The sequence below is a fragment of the Archocentrus centrarchus genome, unplaced genomic scaffold (genome assembly GCF_007364275.1).
Source record: "Archocentrus centrarchus isolate MPI-CPG fArcCen1 unplaced genomic scaffold, fArcCen1 scaffold_30_ctg1, whole genome shotgun sequence".
Taxonomy (NCBI): Eukaryota; Metazoa; Chordata; class Actinopteri; order Cichliformes; family Cichlidae; genus Archocentrus; species Archocentrus centrarchus.
Window position 1 is genome coordinate 990,353 of NW_022060259.1, and position 22,034 is coordinate 1,012,386.

Sequence of the window (22,034 nt, forward strand, 5' to 3'; positions counted from 1 at the left end):
GTCTTGTCACATCCTCCCCGCCCATGTAGGTTACAAACTGATAGATTCTCAGGTGCACGCAGGTGAGACAACAGTCCTGTCAGGAATTTAAGTTCATGGCAGCACAGGTTTATGAATCTAAGTGACATTTTAACTTAAACATTTAGTGCACAGACACTAAACTCGAGTTTGTGCCAGTGTGTCTGGAGCAAACTGTCTCATTTGTACTCTAACAGCCACTTTACACTGGTGAAAACTGTCCAGCCTCATTCTGTGGAAATATGCTAAGAATTTACACCAGAATTATGGTAAGTAATATTTTCATTTAACTATTCCTGAATAGCTGTCACTTTTTGAAGCTGCACCTGGACCCTATTCCAGGAAGCATGTTCAACAAACTCCGAGTTTAAAAGCAAACTGACTCCCACAGCCTCACACTGCATCCCCAACTTAGGAGTAAAAACTTATCCATTTTTATTCCTGATTTATAGCAAATTTTCAGCTAATAGTAGATCTTAAATATGTCAAAGTGTAGTGTGTACAAAAACGCTTCCATACACAAACTGTTGTAGAAACACGTCAGCTGGCCACGATGGGTGAAACGCAAGGTGTCCGCTGTGGGCTACAGAGGGTTAAAACACTCAATCAAATGTATTTATTTTTAATTTTAGTTTTATACCCGTATGCTCTGTCCACTTCTATACTGTGGTGAACTGTTAGACTTCTAAACATCAGGATGTGTAAAAAGCTACTGGTGATCTAGAGGAGAAAAGAGAACCTGGAGGTTAACTTTGACTGCTGACCAGCTAAACTGTTCTCATATCTTGTTTTTTTTTCTCTCTTATTACTCATCTTGTTGTTCATCACAGTAGTTCTTGTAATTATCAGGTAAAGGTGGGGATGATGAATTCCTGTCACTTGATGAAGCCTGTGTCAGGAATTCTGGTTAATGGCAGATACCTGACCTACCAACAAGGCCTGCCAAGTCTTCCAGTACCCCCGCTTCAGCAGACCTGTGAGCGCTACCTCAGCCTCCTGGAACCCATTGTGGAGGTGCATGAGCTGAAGAGAACAAAACAGCTGGTGGAGAAGTTCCTGGAGTCAGGAGGGGTTGGAGAAAAACTGCAAAGAAGTCTAGAAAGGAAGGCTCAAAATACTAACAACTGGGTGAGTCTAACAACAGCACTGAAGGCAAGATTATAGGTGCTATTCAGATAGCTAAAATCACAGGGAGCATAATGACCTCAAGTTTAGGGAATTTGTAATGATGGTCTCAGTAAAGAAATCATGTAATTTGTGTAACTGACTCACTAGATTATGCTTCACTTTAACAGAGGTTGATTATCTTGTTAACAGTGCTGCAGCCTCACTGTGTACAACACTGGGTACTACATCCTTTAGGAAAAGAAGCAATAAAATACAATGAAAACACCTCACCACACATAAAACTGTATTATTGGAAAATTGTGCATAAGGTATCAACATTTAAAGTAATTTTGCAGAAAAATGTTCCCCCAGCAGCATTCAATAGATTACTGCTGCACATGTTTACAGTTGAGCTTATTTTAAATACTTTGATTTGTTTTATGTCCAGGATCATTCGTGTTTGTAGTGGCTGTCCTGTGAGGACCATGTATCTCTGGAGGGGGACAAAAAGCTCAGACACAGTCCTGCATATTTAAGTATATCAAAAACAAAGCAACTGGTTAACTGTCAATGTCTGCAGGGGGATTCAAATATTAATGAAAAATTAAGATGGAAAATTGGCCAAACAGCTGGTTAATTTATTACATTAAATTTAGCTAACCAAGTGATTTCTCACACACACTAAAATAAAAGTGCTTTTTAAAAATACACCACATTAAGTTATTTACATTCCTATACCTTTAAATTCTGTCCCACTTGTTACATAGTGGACTTAAAATGCTGGACTGCTACACAACCACTGTAAGTCTGCCCCCCTGTCTGTATTATAAATGCTGTGATGCAGCTATTTGTGAAGTTGGTTAGCTCAAAGGGAAGTGAAAAGTGGGTCCTGAAGCAACAGGTTATGAATTTAAAATCACCCTTGCCATATATACTTTTCTTTCTTGCTTGGAAGTCTAACTATACATCGATCAAGCATAACATAATGACCACCTGACAAAACAGCCCTGACCCATCGAGGCATGAACTCCATTAGACCCCTGAAGGTGTGCTGTGGTATCTGCACCAAGATGTTAGCAACAGATCCTTTAAGTCCTGTAAGGTGCAAGGTGGAACTTCCATGGATTGGACTTGTTTTTCCAGCACATCCCACAGATGCTCGATTGGACTGAGATCTGGAGAATTTGGAGGCCAACACCTCAAACGTGTTGTTGTGCTCCTCAAACTATTCCTGGCAGGGCGCATTATCCTGCTGAAAGGGGCCACAGCCATCACGGAATACTGTTTCCATGAAAAGGGTGTACACGGTCTGCAACAATGCTTGGGTGGATGGCAGGACCCAAGGCAGAACACTGACCAAAGCATCACACTGCCTCCACTGACTTGCTTTCTTTCCAAAGTGCATCGTGGTGCCAGGTGTTCTCCAGGTAAGCAGCGTACAAACACCCTGTCATCCACGTAATATTTAAAAACAGGATTCATGAGACCAGGCCACACTTCTTCCATTGCTCTGTCACCCAGTTCTGATGCTCATGTGGCCACTGTTGGCACTTTCGGTGGTGAATAGAAGTCAGCATGGACACCCTGACTGGCCTGGGGCTATACAGCTCCATACACAGCAAACTGCAATGCAGTTTATTCTGACACCTTTCTATAAGAACTCGCATTAACTTTCTCAGCAATCTGAGCTGCAGTAGCTCATCTGTTGGATTGAACCACACAGGCCAGCCTTTGCTCCCCACGTGCATCAGTGAGCTTTGGTTGCCCATGGCCCTGTCACTGGTTGACCACGGTTCCTTCCTTGGAGCTGCAGTTTGGGAGATGATCTGACCCAGCTGTATATCATAGTTTGGGCCTTGTCAAACTTGCTCAAATCCTTACACTGCCCATTTTTCCTGCTTCTAATAGAATAAAATGTTCACTGCTCCCTAATACATCTCACCCACGAATAGGTGCCATGATGTAGAAATAATTAGTGTTATTCACATCGCCTGTCATTGGTCATGTTATGCTTGGTTGGTGTATTTCAGTTATGACCTGACGACAATGATGAAATAGAAACTCATGAATTGTTACATGAATAGAGATCAACAGATACACTAGTCCCCCCCCCCCCCCCTTTTTTTTTTTTTTTTTTTGGTCAATACGTTATCATTCAGCTGTGTTTAAGTATCACAGTCCTTCAGAATATTTTCTGAAATGGGTACAAAGAAAAAGACAAAATACTGTAGTGACATAAATTGGAACCAAATCTGGTTTTGGTGGCAAAGATTCATCAGGAATTACAATTTCTGGAATTGTCTTCTAATTCTGATCGGTTCTGATCTCATTGGCTGTGTCTGTATCTGTGTGTAGTTAACGGACTACATGGTGCAGACTGATTATCTTGACAACCGTCTGCCTGTGGTGGTTTATTCAAATAACAGTGGCGCCTTTCCCCGAATGGACTTCAGGGATAAGCAGGGACAAATAAGGTGAACACACACACTCTTACAGGAGATACAGTTCACTTACAGGAATTAAAATATGTCTGTCTGTCCTCGTGATCCTCTGATATCAAAGTTACTGTGGAAGCCACACTGAAAGGATTTTTTTTTTTTTTTACAAATCTGATTACCATATTAGAATAAGCAGAATGAAATGGGAATAAAATATAATTAAAATAATATAGATTATTTTTAAGTCACAAGACATCAAACTCTTGAAAGGCAAGTTTGGCTGTCATACAGGAAATATATGTAGGGCTTGTCAAAGGATTTTCAGCTACAGTAGAGAAGCAATGATAAAACAAGTAATACAAAAATCGTCAAATCACACTCATCTGTATGAAGCTGATCAGTGATCAATCATTTGTCATGTTGTAAAAAGCCACCGATGGAAAAATGTCTGGATCTTGGAGACCATGTGAATGTTTGAGTAAAGATGAGGCTGAGATGATTTTAAGACTTGAAAACTGAACTAAATGTGTTTAAAGTGCCTTAAATATTGTCAACATTTGAAATTCAGAGTATGAATCTCAACATTTTCCACTGAAAATCACTTAAATCCATGATTTTGGTGCTTCACTGGCCGATGGGATCATAACAGATTAGCAAACCGTGTCTGGGTCCACTTGTAGAAAAGTGCTATATAAGAACTAGTCCATTTACCTGGGATTGTGCTGGTCAATAAGTCAGGAAAAACTGTTATATTAACAAAGTTTAGCCTATTTGAAGTCGAGAAGAAAAATGGCAACTTTTAAGAGGCTTATCAATATCACAACTGGATTATAATAGAGAATTTCATTTAATGTTTAAAGGACAATGTAAGTTTTTATTCTCTCAGCTGCAGCCTTTGCAGTATTTAACAGTCTGAGTTACTCAGTCTGCCTTTGGATCCTTCTGTTGCAAAGCCTGAATCTACAAACAAGCTATTACAAAAAGTAAAAGTGTGTTGTAGTAGTGTAGCTTTTCGCTGCAACATTGAACTTTGTGGTGCTGTCTGCTACTGACTGCTGGTGTTGAGGCTAGAACTTTATTTGTACCTAATCAGTTGGCCCAGCAGGTTAACTAAAGTATGGAAGCTGTGAGACTCCCCTTTGCTGTGAGTTTGAACAATCTGCTCACTCTAATAAGAATAACTTCACTGATCCCAGAGGGAAATGATGTAGCTCACCTGCTGTTCGTATGAGACCTGAAAAGTCTGACGGCTGTGGGTACAAATGTATTTCTGTGTCTCGCCGTTGTAGACTGCAGCATAGAACAGCACACTTGCCACCACAGACTGAGAGAACATCTTCAGCATTCTACTGCAGATGTGAAGAGATCTTAGTTTTTGTAACAAAGAGTCAGCTCTGCCCCTTTTTGTATAGTGTCTGCATTCAAGGAGCAGTCCAAGTTGTTAAACCCAGATTTTTTTTATACTTTACCACCTCTATGTCCACCCCACAGACTTTGACAGGTTGGAGAGGGGGCATTAATCTTCGGAAATCTACTATATTTCCTTTGTCTTAGAGGTGTTCAGTATGAGGTGGTTTTGTGACTCCAGTCACTGAAGGCATGAACAATATCCCTATATTCAGATTCCTGTCCATTATGGTATATACTGTGAAAAGGAATGGAACCAGGACAGTCCCCTGTGGAGCACCCGTGCTGCTCATTAATGTCCCAGAAAAAACATTTCCCCGTCCTGAAAAACTGTGGCCTTTCTGTCAAGTAGTCTGTAATCCAGGAAACAAAGGATCTACAACCATCTGTGAGCTTTTACTACCACAGGGGTCACCGGTGACCCCTGTGGTAGTAAAAGGGTTATTTGGTTGGATGGTTTTGAAAGCGCTTGAAAAATCAATGAACAGCCTATCCCAGCTTTCATAGGGCGAGAGGAAAATAGTTAATTCATTAAATTTCAAACGTTTGGGGGAGAAATATCTTGGGCTGATTTTGGACTGTTGATAACTGGGTTTGGTAGTTTGACACAATAAATTCTGAACCTTTTTCCATTCTCATTATCTGTTACTAACACTGTGTCATGTCATGCCATGCAAATGTTTAACTGAATAATCATATGCTCTCTGCTTAGGTGTGCCGCCGAAATAATGAGAGCTATTTTGGACTTCAAAACAATGGTTGACAAGTGAGTACTAGATCAAAAAAAACTAAATCAAAAAAACGTGGCAGGTATTGAAAATGACTGGTATTTAAATTTCAATACTCTGTGATGTAATGGTAATGTGATCTGGGTTTGCTGTATTATTATCCATGTAGTATATCCATTCAGGTTTCCAGCCTCTATCCATGACAGATAACATTTAATAATATCGGTACTTTTTCTTGAGTGGGTAATGCACATTTCATGGGCAAAACCTTTTTAGCTAACTTGTTTTTAACTGCTTTAGTTCCCTGGGGGGGGAATATCAGTAGCTGTGCAAAGCCATTTACAACTATGCAAATATCGTTTATTCCAGTTATTTGAAAGGCTGGGAGGGTTGTGAATATTTGAATGGGTAACTGCACTGTAAAGTGCTGAGGAACCAAAAAAGTGCCATTAACCAGATTTCACACAAAGGGGGAAAAATGATTGCATTCCCATTTAGTAATGTAAATATTTATTATTCCATCAGTCTGACTCCTACAAGTACTGCACATCAAATATTTTCCTTTTCTCAGATACAAGTTGTCATTGTTTGTATACCATAAACACACCATGTGATCATAACCTGCAGGTCACTGCTATTTAAAACTGTTTCCCTCATAAAGTCAATATTAAGAAGGCTATGTGACCAAGTCACTGATATCTATAAAGCACTAGAGTAAAAATAAGAGTATTCCTACACCTTAAAGTCCTTATTTCTCATGTGGCTGAGGTTGGTTGACTTGAGTCAAAGTGTCATAGCTTCAGACATGAAGAGTAAAATTTGTTGTTGAATGACAGATGTCATGTTTAACAGTGAGATACTACCAGTTGATTACCTGGGAGGAAAACCCCTGTGTATGAAGCAATATTCCCAAATGCTGTCATCCTGCTCTATCCCGGGCCTGGAGGGGGACTCAGTTGTGTTCCACAGCAAGACTTCCTGCCCTTCCAACCAGTTCACAGTGGCACATAACTCTCAGGTGAGGAGTACATCAACACACACATTTGTGTCTGACATCCTCTGACTGTATTCATCAGACTAGGTATTTCACCAAGAACTGTCTTACACTGTGTTCCAAATTATTATGCAGATTGTATTTAAGTGTCATAAAGATTTAATTTTTTGTTTTTCCGTGAACCTTATGGATGGTATTGTCTCAGGGCTCTTTGATCACTGAAATTAATCGTAGACACCTGTGATAATTAGTTTGCCAGTTGAGCCCAATTAAAGGAAAACTACTTAAGAAGGATGTTCCACATTATTAAGCAGGCCACAGGTTTCAAGCAATATGGGAAAGAGAACGATCTCTCTGCTGCCGAAAAGCATCAAATAGTGCAGTACCTTGGAGAAGGTATGAAAACATTAGATATTTCACAAAAACTGAAGCGTGATCATCGTACTGTGAAGAGATTTGTGGCTGAATCAGGGCACAGACGGGTTTGTGGTGTAGGATCCTCCAGAGGCCTGCAGTTGTGCATAAACCTACTATTCAGCCACCCCTACCCAGTGCTCACAAGCAGAAACGGTTGCAGTGGCTCAGACATGCATGAAGCCTAATTTCCAAACAGTCTTGTTCACTGATGAATGCCGTGCAGTTGTGGATGATACAGATGGATGGAGTAGTGGATGGCCACTACGTCCCAACAAGGCTGCGATGTCAGTAAGGAGGAGGCAGAGTCAAGTTTTGGGCTGGAATCATGGGGAGGGAGCTGGTAGGCCCCTTTAGGGTCCTAGAAGGTGTGAAAATGACCTCAGCAAAGTATGTAGACTTTCTGACTGATCACTTTCTTCCATGGTACAAAAAGAAGAACCATGCCTTCTGTAACAAAACCCTCTTCATGCATGGCAATGCATCATCTCATGATGCATGCAATACCTCTGTGTCATTGGCTGCCACGGGCATAAAAGGAGAGCAACTCATGGTGTGGCCACCACCCTTCTCTTACTTCAACCCTATTGAGAACCTTTGGAGTATCCGCAAGCAAAAGGGCTATGAGGGTGGGATGCAGTTCACATCAAACCAGCAGCTCTGGGGGGGCTATTCTGACATCCTGCAAAGAAATTCAAGCAAAAACTCTCCAAAAACTCACACGTTCAATGGATGCAAGAATTGTGAAGGTGATATCAAAGAAGGGGTTCTATGATTACATGTAATTTGGCCAATTAAGATGTTTTTGATTGAAATAGCTTTTGATTTTAGTAAATGTGACCACTTAATGCTGTAAATTTAGGAAATGACCATTTGCAGTTCTTTACAACCTATAAAATATTTTGAAACTCTGTTGTAATAATAATTTGGAACAGTGCATTTTGAGTTTTTATTTTTGAAAAAAATGCTGTTATCATTGGGAGGTTTGTTCAATAAAATTTGATTTACACTCTAATGGTTCAACACTTGAAAATTATGACCATCATTTGCATTGACCATTTAGGAAAATCTGAGAAAAATATCACTTGCATAGTAATTTGGAAGACGGTGTATAGTATAACACATCTTAGCAGAAAAAGTGAAGATTTTTTTTTTTTAAGTCAAGCAAGAAAAGTGTTTTATATGCTTTTCATTGTGCTTCCTTGCAACTGTTCTCTTCCACAACCCACAAATAATTCTCTAAGATTGTGGAGGTTCAGCTTTCAAGTGATCACATGATCAGACATGTATAACATACCAATAACAACCAATCAGAGACAACGGTTGGGGTTCTGAAGCCTTTCTCAACTGTCTTCGGCAAGGGGCAGGTACACCCAATGTATTGCAGGGACACCACAGACAGACAACCAGTCACATTCACACCTATGGTCAATTTACAGTCAGCAGTTAACCTAGTATTCATGTCTTTGGACTGTGGCAGGGAGCTAGAGTAACCAGAGAAACCGATGCAGCCACAGGGAGAACATACATACTCTACAGAGAGAGGCACCAGCCAGCCAGCTTTTGTTCTAGAAAAAATTAGGTGAGGTTCCAACAAGATGTTTAAAAGTGATAGACCCTGTGCTAAATGGACCTTCTTCAGACTATCCACATCTAAATGTTTGAAACACTGTTTTCATGCAGGGCAATTTTATTCTTTTAGGGGGTGGGTGGGGGGCAAGTTCACTCCCCAACACATTCATGGTCTCCCCTTTCAGTAAGAGCCTTGTTTCATGCGTGTCCTTTCCTCAGTTCTTTATGGTGGATGTCTACAACAGTGATGGGACTCCGATGACTGTGCATCAGCTTTGTGTTCAGCTGGAGAGGATCTGCAACTCCTCACTGGAGACCAACACAGAGCCTGTTGGCATCCTCACCACCCTGAATCGTGACTACTGGAGCAAATGCTATGACAGACTGGTCCAGGGTGAGCACAATTATGTTCTAGTACAGGTGTAAAGAATCTAATGTATATCTAAGGGGGGTTAACTGGTGTCAAAAAAAATTCTTCATTCATCAAGGACCAGGCGCACACAAGGAGCTCTTGTAGTAAGAGGTTTCATTTCTTGCAAGAAAGGAGCAGAATGCATATACAAAGAAGTTGTCAGCATGTGCTCGCTCAAGGAAGTCTTGAGGAGCATTTTTATACACATGGTTAGGTACAAGCACATGACCTTATATGGCAGTAAGGAGTGCAGATAAGGAGGAAGTTGACAGTTGATAGTTTCACCTACTCTGCACTCCAGCTGCAAGCAGTCCCTGGTGAAGTACAGTTTGTTCAGGGCAAGTTTTAAAAACTCATACAAGGTTGCCCTTCCTCCTCACGTAGGCATTTCCTGCTCAGCAACAGCAATTCTGAGAAGCAACTTATACATAAGCATTATTATAACTAGATGATTTATTATACTAGCACAGAACTTATTTTCCTAACAGTAACGAGTTATTTTCCATGGAATGGGTCCTGGCTATTGTCTGCACTTATGTTTATTATATTGTTTGCACAACTGACAACTCAGAATACCTAACCTAATACCTAACAAATGAAAATACTGTCTGTAGTTTTAGTCTTGATAGTCAAAGCAACCAACCTGAACAGACTTTGGTGTATATGTTCGAGACCTGGAACATCCAGATGACTGTAAGTCATCTGCCTTCCTCATACTTTATACCTATTCTGATTTTCTTTTTTTCGTTTTTCTCCAAATCTCTTCCCTGAAAAATATGAATATTGTCAGGGTATGAATATTGTTGGGTAAATCTGATAGTAATACTTGTTGGTGGTTGTTAATGCTATTGTTAAAGACTAATATTGGAACTAAACTGCACTGAAAGCAAAAATGGAATAAAAACTAGCTGGAAAATCCAAAACTACATGCCAAAGGACACTTGACACGTGGTCATGCCAGTGATTTAGACATAAAATATTTTTATTACACAAACAATGACAATTACATAAATGATTACATTAATTGGCAAATATTGGCATTTCTGTTTCTAGTTAACAGTAAAGGAAGAACTAAAGTTTAGTCAACAGAGCTTTTTATTATCGGTGGTAAATGGAAAGTGTTACCTTCTAATGGTGTAAGTAGATCTGTAAAACTGTCTGAATATGAATGGGCATCATGTTTGCTTTGTGTGTTTCTATTTGTGTCCAGATCAGACCAACAAAGAAGCACTGTTGGCTATCCAAAGGAGCATCTGCGTGGTGTGTTTGGATAAAGCCATGCCTCACGTGCCTGATGAAATGTACTGCAGACGTAATGCCCTCCAGATGATGCATGGAGGAGGCAGCCAGTGGAACAGCGCCAACCGCTGGTTTGATAAATCAGTGCAGGTGATTTAGTTCAACAATGTGCTCTTCAGGTGACTTAAAAGGTCATGCTAGAATAGATTACATCATTTATTTTACAAAAACTACTTAAAAATTATTTTAATAAAATGCATTTATATTTGGGTACAATAGATGAGAGGATTTAGGCCAAAGAACATGAAATGAGTACATATGATGAATATTGTCCCTAAAACCTTAAGTCAAGCTAGGCCAGAAGGGCTGGTTGGTCTGTTTGTGTTCTTGCATCATAATTAATATATTAACAGTTTAAAAACCAACAGTACAAAACTTAAAATGAGGTACTTGTTAAGCACGGGGGCTCTGGAAAAGAAACCTGTTTAAAGGTGTGCTCAACTATCAGCAAATATTTACTGTGGAATGAGAGATTCCTGGGAGGCAAGGCACTTGAGGGCTGCTCCCTTTTAATTTTATGTTTAAGGTGGAACAGAAGATAAAGGTTCCCTCCATAGGACAGCTTCTTCTGGACATGGGCTTTTTCTTTGTGGAATGACCCACCGTGGGTTGAAAGTGGGTCAGTCTTAATGATGTAAAACAAAAGTATGATGTAAGCCAAGGCTGAGGTCCAGTTCACTGACTGAGTGGCACCTAGCAGACAGTTGCTCTTCATCTAAATCAGTAGTTCCATCATACAGGCCAAAAACTCATTCCTGCCAGCTCATGCTTTCTACTGCAGGCTCACAAACATACATAAGTATTTGGACAATAGCACAACAGTGCAAAACCTGCAGTGAGGTACTTGATAAATACCTTCTTGCAGGTTTTTGTAAGTTTGACTCTGTACATGTACACCACTACACTGGATTTTAAGTCAGACATTCAAGATGTAATTGAAACGTAGACCTTCAGGTTTAATTCAAGGTGTTTAACAAAACCAATGCAAAACCAATGACTGTTTAGGAATTACAGACATTTTATGTACATTTTCAGAGGCTCAAAAGGAATTTAACAATTCAATGTCAACCAGCTTCATCCTTAGGTGTCCAATTATTTCATGATAGATTAATCAGATAAATGATCTGGAGTGGAGTCGGAGTGTTAGTTTATCAATAGGAGGTGTACAAGTGAACAAATCCATCATTAGACTGAAAAACATTAAAACAAGAAGCACACTGAGAGTGCAAACATCCACCAAGGCAGCTTCTTCTCTGGGCAGTTTTTCCTTTTAAGGGAATAGTATTGTATTTTGTATATATATTCATTTTTTTTTCTTTTTTTAAACTTTAAGTAGTGCAGTAAACGTTAGGTACAGGTAGTATGACAGCTGTCTACTTTGATTACACAAGCAATACCCAATGGATAATAGGTATTGATTATTAAATGGTAAATGGTAAATGGACTAGTTCTTATATAGCGCTTTTCTACTCAGTATGAGCACTCAAAGCGCTTATAATTTATATTAAGGAAATGAACATAAATAACTTGAGCTTTTTATATATTATTATACTACAGAATATTTCTAACAAACTAGGCAGCTCATTCTTTTGACAGTACTTTCATTAAAGATATAACAAATTTTTAGGTCACCTTGAAAAGCAGATATGAAATGTAAAAGTGAGGCCAGAGGTCAAATGTGACCTGATATTTGGATGCAAACTATATATTAAGAATCCCGTTATTCCAGCATCATTTCGTAAATGGTGCCAATACAAAAAAGGCAGCACAATTAAAAGGATAATTTTAAAAAATAAGGCTAAACTTTCATAAAATATCTTATTTGATCTTGTGGAAGAGATCAGAGGGCCCAAGTAAAGTGATATTTAGAATTCCCGTATACACTATTGCCAAAAGTATTTGCTCGTCTGCCTTCACAAGCATATGAACCCCAGCCTGTGCAGCTATAACGGCTTCAACTCTTCTGGGAAAGTTTTCCACAAGGTTTAGGGATGCTTATGGGAATTTCTGACCATTCTTCCAGAAGCACATCTGTGAGGTCAGACACTGCTGTTGGAGAGAAGGCCTGGCTCACAGTCTCCACTCTAATTCATCCCAAATGTGTTCTATCAGGCTGAGGTCAGGACTCTGTGCAGGCCAGTCAAGTTCTTCCACACCAAACTGGCTCATCCATGTCTTTATGGAGCTGCTTTGTGCACTGGTGTGCAGTCATGTTGGAACAGGAAGGGGCCATCCCCAAACTGTTCCCACAAAGCTGGGAGCATCAAACTGTCCAAAATGTCTTGGTATGCTGAAGCATTAAGAGTTCCTTTCACTGGAACTAAGGGGCCGAGCCCAACTCCTGAGAAACACCCCCACACCACAATCCCCTCCCACCACCACCACCAAACTTTATACTTTTTGTCAATTTTTGACGAATAAATCATTAAATCGACCTTGAAGACCTTGTTGGATGTAAGGCCCGTGTTAATACATTGTTAACGTGACCCCACTCTTCACCCCTACAAAGTTTTATCAGAATTGATTCAAAGTGATTCTTTTAGTTCCACCCTGCAGACGTATACAGTAGCTGTTTTATTTCTATTCTTATTCTCACATTTTACATTTAGCAAATGTGCACGACAATATATTCACAACTAAGTGTCTGTCACTCAGGAGGTAGAGCAGGTCATCTACTAATCAGAAGGCTGGTGGGGCAACACCTGCCTGCTCCAGTTTGCATGCACTGTACCCTTGGGCAAGATACTGAACCCCATGTTGCTCCTGATGCCCTCATCAGAGTGTGAATGTGATAAATTATTGTAAAATGAAGACTAATGCAGTTTGAAATGTAATGCTAATGACTGCTTTGACTTATCTTTCAGTTCATTATTGGAGAAGACGGGGCATTTGGTAACAACATCTCACACAGTTGTGCAGATGGTACAATCGCTATGGCCTTAATTGATTATGTTTTAAACTCCATGTAAGTATGCCATGAATAGATGTATGTATATATGTATATATTTTTGGTTTGTTTTTTCTTATTTGGTGCTATTACCACATGACTAAAGGCTCAGTGAGGCAAAGTGACATTTAAAAATACACTACCTGAAACAAAGAAAGGTACATGTGGCATAACACAGAGCAACACTTCAGTATCTCAGTTGTGCATCACCAAAAATCATCGTGTTTTAGAAGTTTAACAAACCAGCATTTCTCACCAGTTGGCTGCCCTGTGTACACTATTCTTGCACTTTGATTTCAGCTGAAGAAGTCGCTCAGTTTATAAGATACAAGGACATCAGAATCCATCCGTCCATTTACTACCACTTATCTTGGGCTGGGTCGTGGGGGGATCAGCCTAAGGAGAGGAAGCCAGTAATATAAGTGGACAGGTGATCATCAGTGAGAGGATCTGTATCTGGATTTGTTAAACTTCATCACTGGGAATATTTGTTAATGTCACAGCTGGGTGCTGCAGGCAGGGCAGAGAGGACCTCAAAGCAGGACGAAAGGCGAGGGCTGATCTGTACATAAGTTTTATTAAACAAATAAACACGAAGGACAAAGCTGGACAGGGGCCAGTTACATGAAAGTACTTGAAAACTAGAAACTCAAAATACAAAGCACTCAGCACGGATGTTAACCTAAACGTAGCAAAACTGAATACCACACACAAAGGAACATGACACTATCAAAATAAAACAGGAAGTAGAACTAAACACACAACACCAAAACCTAACACAAAAACCCTGAACAACATACAAATAACTAATTAACAGAAAACCTAACTATAACAAACTGAGGATCTAAATAGTAACACACACAAGCTGAAAATACAACAAAATGGAACTACACAAAAAAGAACTCAAGACTCTGGGCCACCGGCCCACAACCATGACAGTTAACATATAAAGATGGATCCAACAAGTTCAGAGCATGTGTGGAAAGTTCTTCGCTTTGAGAGAAGAGTCCAGCAGTGACACTGACGGGAAGTGCTCTGCCTTTACTGAACCAAAAGAGCAACAAAGTGTTATTCACTGCTCTTCCCCTGATAAAGTTACCTATTTTATTTACAACATCGACATGGTTAGTTGTTAGCACCCACCTCCTGGTGTATAATACAGTGCAAAGATACCTATTTCAGCTCTGGGTTCCTTTCAGTCACTTTATTTTGCATCTACGTCAAAAGCCCGACTTGGTTAGCCATGCGTTGTAACACCAGTTTGTCCCATTTCATCCCAAGCCGTTCTTGAACCTGAGCCTTTATCTTAATCGCTCCCTGTTGTGGACGTTTTCATTGGGTGCACTGCTGCTGGCTTTTCCACAATCTGAAAAGCTTTTGCTGACCTACACAGAAAGATGAGTAAGTGGGCAGTACACAGACATCAAAAAATGGTTTACATTATGTTTTTTTGCAATTTTGTGGGAAATCACAAAAACTGGTCTTGATGCAGTAATTCATGCTGGAGCCCCAACAAAGTACTGACTGTATAAATGGATGAAGTTTTCAGAAGTTTGAGGTTTCTGTATTGTAAAACCTTTTTTTTCCCCTGATATTAAGAAATATTCTAGTTTGATTTCTGATTTTCATTAGCACTAAACTGTAATCATCAGATTTGAAACAAAAGTCTTAAAATACTTAATTTTACATGTAATGAATACAGAATACATGGAAGCTGATCTTTGTGCTTTCATACTTCAATACAAACATTTTGAAGATATTCAGATTTTTAAATATGGTACGTCACTACCCTCAGGAGGATTATCATGGTTATCACATAGCTGAGTAAAAAAAAAAGATTCACTATACCAACTCTACCATCATCCCACATATCAGGATTCTAGCCAGCGGTTGATGAAATTGTTTTACTTGTGCCTGCTTTCTTCTACCACTGAATAGCATACCTTGTGTATCATTTATTCATTTATTCCTTGTTTGTGGAAACAGCAAGAAGCTAGAGATCATACAGTCTCCCATGGTGCCTTTACCCATGCCTCAGAAACTACACTTCAGCATCACACCCGACATCAAGAAAGCTATTGAGGAGGCCAAAGAAAGCCTTGACAAGTGAGTACACAAGTTGCCTACCTTAAGCTGACAGGCACACAGGCCCACTGACCCAGAAAAACCCAAGCAGTTTCATTTGCTGCTTTGTGAACACTTGGTGTACCTGTCGATAACAGCAACTCTCTCACTGTCATCACTGTACAGAACAATGATAGGATGTAAAAAGTCTAATTTTGCCCCAGGTGGTGCATATATGTTTTAAAAAAAAGGTAACCCTTCACCAAGTTGTGTCATCTTCGTCTTGTTTTAGAATGCACATGAAAATTGAGCCACTCTAGCACACTTTTCATATCCCTCTTAAGGCCATATTTTCAAGGGTGAAAAAATGAGAACCCACTCGTTTAGGCTTAGCTTATGCCAGATCGGATAAGATCGCTTCCTGTCTTATCCCTTTGATTTAGTTCAATGTTTTTAATCCTTGATATGATTGATAGCATGATTGGTATGTTTTTTTTTTTTTAACCTTTTGTCTTGTTACTTTGAAACACACACACACACACACACACACACACACACACACACACACACACACACACACACACACACACACACACAGCACGCACTTTCAGAGCACAACTTTAAAACAAAAATTAAAGAAATGAACTGGGGTCCTTATTCCATACCCTCTGTGGGCCATAATTTCTTGAGGGCTCTGAGGGGGTAACATTACCTCGCCCAATAATGGAAAACAAAAAGGAAACTGCAGTACATCTGCAGTTATTAACCCCATTCTCCATACTTAACAAAACAACTAATATACATATTTTATTTTCTGTACTTATAATACACATTTTATGCTATTCTCTCTGCCGCAGACTTGCCCAAGACCTGGATATAAATATTCTCTTATTCAACCACTTTGGGAAAAATGTTCTAAAAGCAAACAAGATGAGCTCTGATGCTTTCGTACAGATGGCTATACAGTTGGCTTACTACAGGTGAGATGCTTAAACCTTTCATGAAACAAAAAATAGTTATGACCCATGACTGTTGAGCACCTAGACTCCTATGTCAGACAAGAATGAACAACATTCCTCTCCTAAAGGTCCAGCAGCTGGTCTTCTCAGTTCCTACACATGTACAGACTGCTGTTAAAAGAGGGGATGATGCAGTGATAAACATGGCCCTGTCCCAACTTTTTTTGAGACATGTTGCTGGTGCTCTGTAGTTTTTGTGTCCTCCACATGTTTGTATGTATGCTTGACAACACTGGAGCATGCTCCTAATGAGACGGCAGATGGTGTCCTGGGGGATCTTCTCTCAGATCTGGACCAGGGCATCACTGAGCTCCTGGACAGTCTGAGGCGCAAACCTGGCCGCATTGGATTGACCAAAACATAATGTCCCAGAGGTTGTCTATTGGATTTAGGTCAGGCGGGTGCTAGTGGTGAACCTGTCACCTCTGGTATTACATGGGGCTCCACAGTGCCAGGGAGTGGGCACCTGTTCATGAAGCCTCCCTCATGAAGTCTGTTACTGATTGTCTGGTCAGAGACTTTTACAACAGTGGCTGCTGGAGGGCATTTTGGGGTGAGTGTGACTCAGGAGGTAGATCAGGTTGTCTACGAATCAGAAGGTTGGTGGTTCGATCCCTGGCTGCTCCAGTCTGCATGCCAAAGTATCCTTGGGAAAGATACAGAACCCCAAGTTGCTCCTGATATGTGTAAATGTTAGATAGAAAGCACTTTGATGTAGAGAAGTGTGTGTGTGTGTGTGTGTGTGTGTGTGTGTGTGTGTGTGTGTGTGTGTGTGTGTGTGTGTGTGTGTGTGTGTGTGTGTGTGTGTGTGTGTGTGCAAATGTGTTGTACAAAGCACTTTGAGTGCTCAAGTAGAGTAGAAAAGCACTATATAAGAACTAGTCCATGTTCATCCTGTTCCTCCTTGCACAAAAGAGCAGATATTGGTCTTGCTGATATGTTAAGGACCTTCTCTGGTCCTGTCCAGCTCTCCTAAAGTAACTGCCTGTCTCCTGGAATCTCCTCCATGCTTTTGAGACTGTGCTGGGAGACACAGCAAACCTTCTGGCAATCAATGTACCATCCTGGAGGTACCTGTGCAACCTCTGTAGGGTCCAGGTATTGCCTCATGCTACCAGTAGTGACACTGACAGTAGCCAAATGCCAAACTAGTGAAAAAAATAGAAAAGATGAGTGAAAATGTCAGTGGCCTCACTCATTTTCATTTTCACTCAAACCATGCCCGTTTTGGGGGGCTTGTCTCATTGTTGTGCCTCTAGTGCACCTGTTGTTAATTTCATTAACACCAAAACAGCTGAAATGGATTAACAACCCCCTCTGCTACTTACCTGACCAGATCAGTATCATTGATGTTTAACTGACTTGATGCTATACTTGCTATACTTGATGCTATACTTGATTTAAAGTGTTCCTTTCATTTTCTTTTCTTTTTTTTTTTTGAGCAGTATATTTTTTCCTATCTGTTGGCAGGGTGCACCAGCAGCACTGTCCATCTTATGAAGCTGCCTCCATGCGTATGTTCAAGCAGGGACGTGTATGTGAAATCTCTTCAACTTCAAGTGCCTCAGTTGCCTTTGCCACGGCTTTTGATGACCCAAAGACGCAGGTTTGATACAGGCAGAAAATTCTAATGAAAGAAATATGTACTGTAACTTTTCAGCAAATAGTTCGGCACTCTGTTTCTGAGTGATTGAGGTCATTTCTTTTAATACTAGACTAAATCTTGGATGTAATACAGCCCAACCATGACAACTTTTTTTTAAGGGCTCTGATACCTAAAGTAGTTTTACATTCATGCTCTCTATTGGTGTTTCACAAAATTCTTATATAAAATCGTGGAGGGTAAAAAATGGGATTTTGACTTCCAGACCTTCACTTGTTGTCTAATTCTATTTCGTCTAAGCTCAGTCTTTGAAACAGCTGATCAGGCAAATTTACACAGTCAGCTTACTACAGAGGTGTTACTATAAATTGCTTTAGACTGTAATTATGATTGCTGATGCAGAGAAGCTCTGTCATAAACACTACCCTATTACAAGTTATGATTTGTAACCTTCTTGTTTTGTTTTGTACAGAAAGCAGAGAAAAGGGATTTATTGATGAAAGCTATAAAAGTGCACAAATGGAGCACTAACATGGTGAGTTTTAATTACAAAACGGCTTTGTTTGGTGGGGGTCTGTTTACATGAACACACCACATTAACTACATGTAAACCCACTAACAAACTCAAGCTGTTTACCAAGCCGCTCCTCTACACCTCTGAAATTCAGATTGGATAACTGCAACACCGTCTGACAAGTTCTACATTCACATATGGTACAAATGGCAACTATGCTACATTTTGGCTCAGTTTACAAATGTGATTGCTCAGAGAGACATTTAGGTCTGTACTGGCAGCTGTGGTGTTCCTGTTGGCTGCTCCTGTCACTTAGACCTCTTCCTTGGGATGGCTTGAGCTCTGGAGGTAGAGCAGGTCACCTACTAATGAAAAAGTTGGTGGTTTGATCCATGGCTGCTCCAGTCTTCATGCCAAAGTATCCTTGGGAAAGATACTGATGCTGATATTGATGGATTGTGAATGTGTGTCAATGTTAGAAAGAAAGCATTCAGGTGTAGAAAGAAATACGACTGTATGAACGGATGAATGAGACCTGTTGTAGTAAGTGATTGAATAGAAAAGCGCAATTTAAGAACCAGGTCATTTACCATTTCATAGCAGTTAAGAGGGTAAGCATTTAGTTTAGCTTTCCACACACTGCTTCTGCATTTGGCTCCTGCACAAAATAAAGTGGGAGGATATTGTCATAACCGTACGTGTGTCAGGGTGTCTGTCTGAGGTTTTATCTTGACAGTCTATAGAATCCAAAACCACAACTTATGCTGTGGTAAAAGCTGCACAAATGGCATTTGGGAGGCCTCCAGATCCGTCCGCGGTCCCACCAGGTCTGGAATACGCCAGAAGACAGGACCGGATGGAGTCGCCTCATGCTTTTGCCCGTGACCAGCTGGAGAAAATGGGGATGAGACAGAAATGGAATTATGACATAAGGTTCAAAGGGAGAGACTTCAGTGCCAGTGACCTCGTCTGGGTGTAGAGCCCAAGGAGGAAGAAAGGCCGTTACCCTAAGTTGGACTGCCACTGGGTGGGTCCTTGTCAAGTGAAGAGAAGCTGGGGAAGGTGGTGTACAGGGTCCAACTGCTGCCTAGGGGTAGATGAGTGGCCCTCCAGAGACAGGCTGGCCCCATATAGGGACAACACGCACCCACTTCAGTGCCCTGGGCCCCAGCCACCACCACCCCACCACCACCACCCAAGACACACCCCCAGACTCACCGACTGTTTTCTCATCTCCTGTCAGCCCCCACTGCCCTTGCACCAGAGGGGGCTGTCTCTTTGCCAAAACGATGTTGGATTCTGTAGTTTTCTCTGGGCCCTTCCCCAATCGGGCCAGGAGAGACGTGTTTAGCCACCTGTTCCCCTTAAATTGCTGGCTGAGTTGTGTCCAAAATATGATGTGGGCTTTATAGATAATTGGGAAAACCTGGTCTCGTTAAGAGAAATTGCATCCATCCCACTTTGGATGGAGTAGCTCTCATTTCTAGAAATCTGGCCAAATTTATTAAACTTCCCAAAATGTAACTATCCAAGGTTGAGACAAAGAAGTTTAGTTGCAGTCTTATATGCCTCTCTGCAGCTCCACGCCTCCTGTCATCTCCCTAAAACCCCATCCCCATAGACAGTGCCTGCTCCCAGAACACTAAAAAAATAAATAAATAAAAACTCACGAAGCAATATAGCATCCTCGACTGCACCAAAGTGTAAAACAGCTAACAGCTTTTATTTGATTTTTAGTCCTCAGACTAGAAAGAGAGAGTAGATTTCTCCCATATTGGCTTCTCATCATTGGCTCCCATTTAAATCCAGAAATGAACTTAAAATCCATCTTTATTACATACAAGGTCTTGAATAATCAGGCCCCACCTTATCTTAAGGAGTAGAACGGGAGGCAAAACCTTCAGCTTTCAGGCCCCTCTTCTGTGGAAGAAGCTCCCAGTTTGTGCTTGTGTTTGCCTGTTTATATAGTATATATGGTATATATTATATAGTCTTTACCATAAAATATAAAGTGCCTTGAGGTGACTGTTGTAATTTGGTGCAATATAAATAAAAGTGAATGGAATACAATTGGAGTTGTCTCCATCATGACAGGAAATTAGTGGACAAACACTGATTGGGCACTTCCTGGGTCTACAGTGCCAAGCAACTGAGAAGAATATTCCCATGCCGGAGATCTTCACAGACACCTCCTTTGTTAAAGCCTTTGACTATCGACTTGCTACAAGTCAGGTGAGGACCAGCGCTGACACAAAGTATTAATACTACTATAATACAATTGGAGACAGATAAGCCAATTTCTGTGTGCTGAAAAAATTGGTTAACTTTTCTCCTCTTCATATCTTTGAATCTGCTCCTCTTCTGCAATTTGCAGTCATTCTTGTTTGTACTTTATTTGGTTTGATCGCACACCAATGATATCAATCTCATATGATGATGATAGATAAATATAACAGATTCATTACGATCAAGAACACCTTTAGTCTAAATGATTTCTTATGTTGGCAGTTGTGCTGCTAAAGAGGTTTCACTACTTTTGACAGAAGTGCATGCCAAACAAGTATATGATGTACTACAATAACTAACCTTTATATCAACCTCTTTGTTATTCACAAGGTACCCTCCAATTCTGGCTGTCTGCCATGTGCTGGTCCTTATCAACTTGAAGCATATGATATATGCTATAAACTTTTGGAGAATGACATGACCTTTGTGGTGTCAGCCTTCAAAACAAGCAAAGAAAACAACCCAGCACAACTAAACCAAGCTCTGGAGGATGCACTGCTGGACATGAGGACCATACTGGAAATTTAACAGAAAAGTGAACAAATGGTGGTTTTTCTTTGCTGAATGAGAGTGCAGTTAAGAGGCTTTCTGTTATTGTAATTGTTATTATTAAATATACATTTTAATTTCACAATTCCATGTGTCATCCAGTTTTCAACAAGTTTTGGAGTTGTATGAAATGAACAAAAATGAACATAGTGGTCAGTTTAAATTTATTTACCATTTGCACTTTTGCACACAGGTGATAGATTTAAAATGAATGGACAATTAATTCTGTTTTTAATACAACAGAATAAAAAAGAAGAGAGAGTTTTAACTGTCTCTCTCTAACACACTAGCAGACTACAAAAGCACAATATAAGAACCAGTCCATTCTGTCTACTGGTCACAAGGTCCACCAACCCCTATACCTTTGGGGGGGCCATCCGTGTGGAAGCCTCCACCCTCTGGGACCCCCCCCCCCCCTTTCTAAGATTTGCTACATCCATCACTGGAATGGAGTCAGACAGGGTTCCATGGTTTGGATGGTAAACAGTGGCTGCTGGTTGTTAGTCTCAAGCAGGTTTCCAAATGAACATCATTCATGGTGGAACGGTATTTAGACTTAATCATCTTCATGTTGTATAAGCGCTTTGAGTGCTCTGATTGAGTAGAAAAGCGCTATATAAGAACTAGTCCATTTACCATGTAGCAAAAGGCTGACTTGCATAA

The 22,034-nt window shown here is 40.4% G+C and overlaps 1 protein-coding gene across 1 annotated transcript; it reads left to right on the forward strand.

Annotated features, from left to right (window-relative positions):
• Window positions 1–25: 25 nt before the first annotated feature.
• On the forward strand, window positions 26–21,387 carry LOC115776368 (carnitine O-acetyltransferase-like). Its single transcript, XM_030724012.1, has 14 exons — window positions 26–287; window positions 868–1,146; window positions 3,481–3,599; window positions 5,683–5,736; window positions 6,551–6,716; window positions 8,898–9,072; window positions 10,301–10,479; window positions 13,254–13,354; window positions 15,323–15,442; window positions 16,258–16,380; window positions 17,890–18,025; window positions 18,495–18,557; window positions 20,631–20,768; window positions 21,153–21,387. Exons 1-14 carry the CDS (start codon window positions 261–263, stop codon window positions 21,348–21,350), a joined length of 1,878 nt encoding a protein of 625 aa, XP_030579872.1. The 5' UTR covers window positions 26–260; the 3' UTR covers window positions 21,351–21,387.
• The last annotated feature ends 647 nt before the right edge of the window (window positions 21,388–22,034 follow it).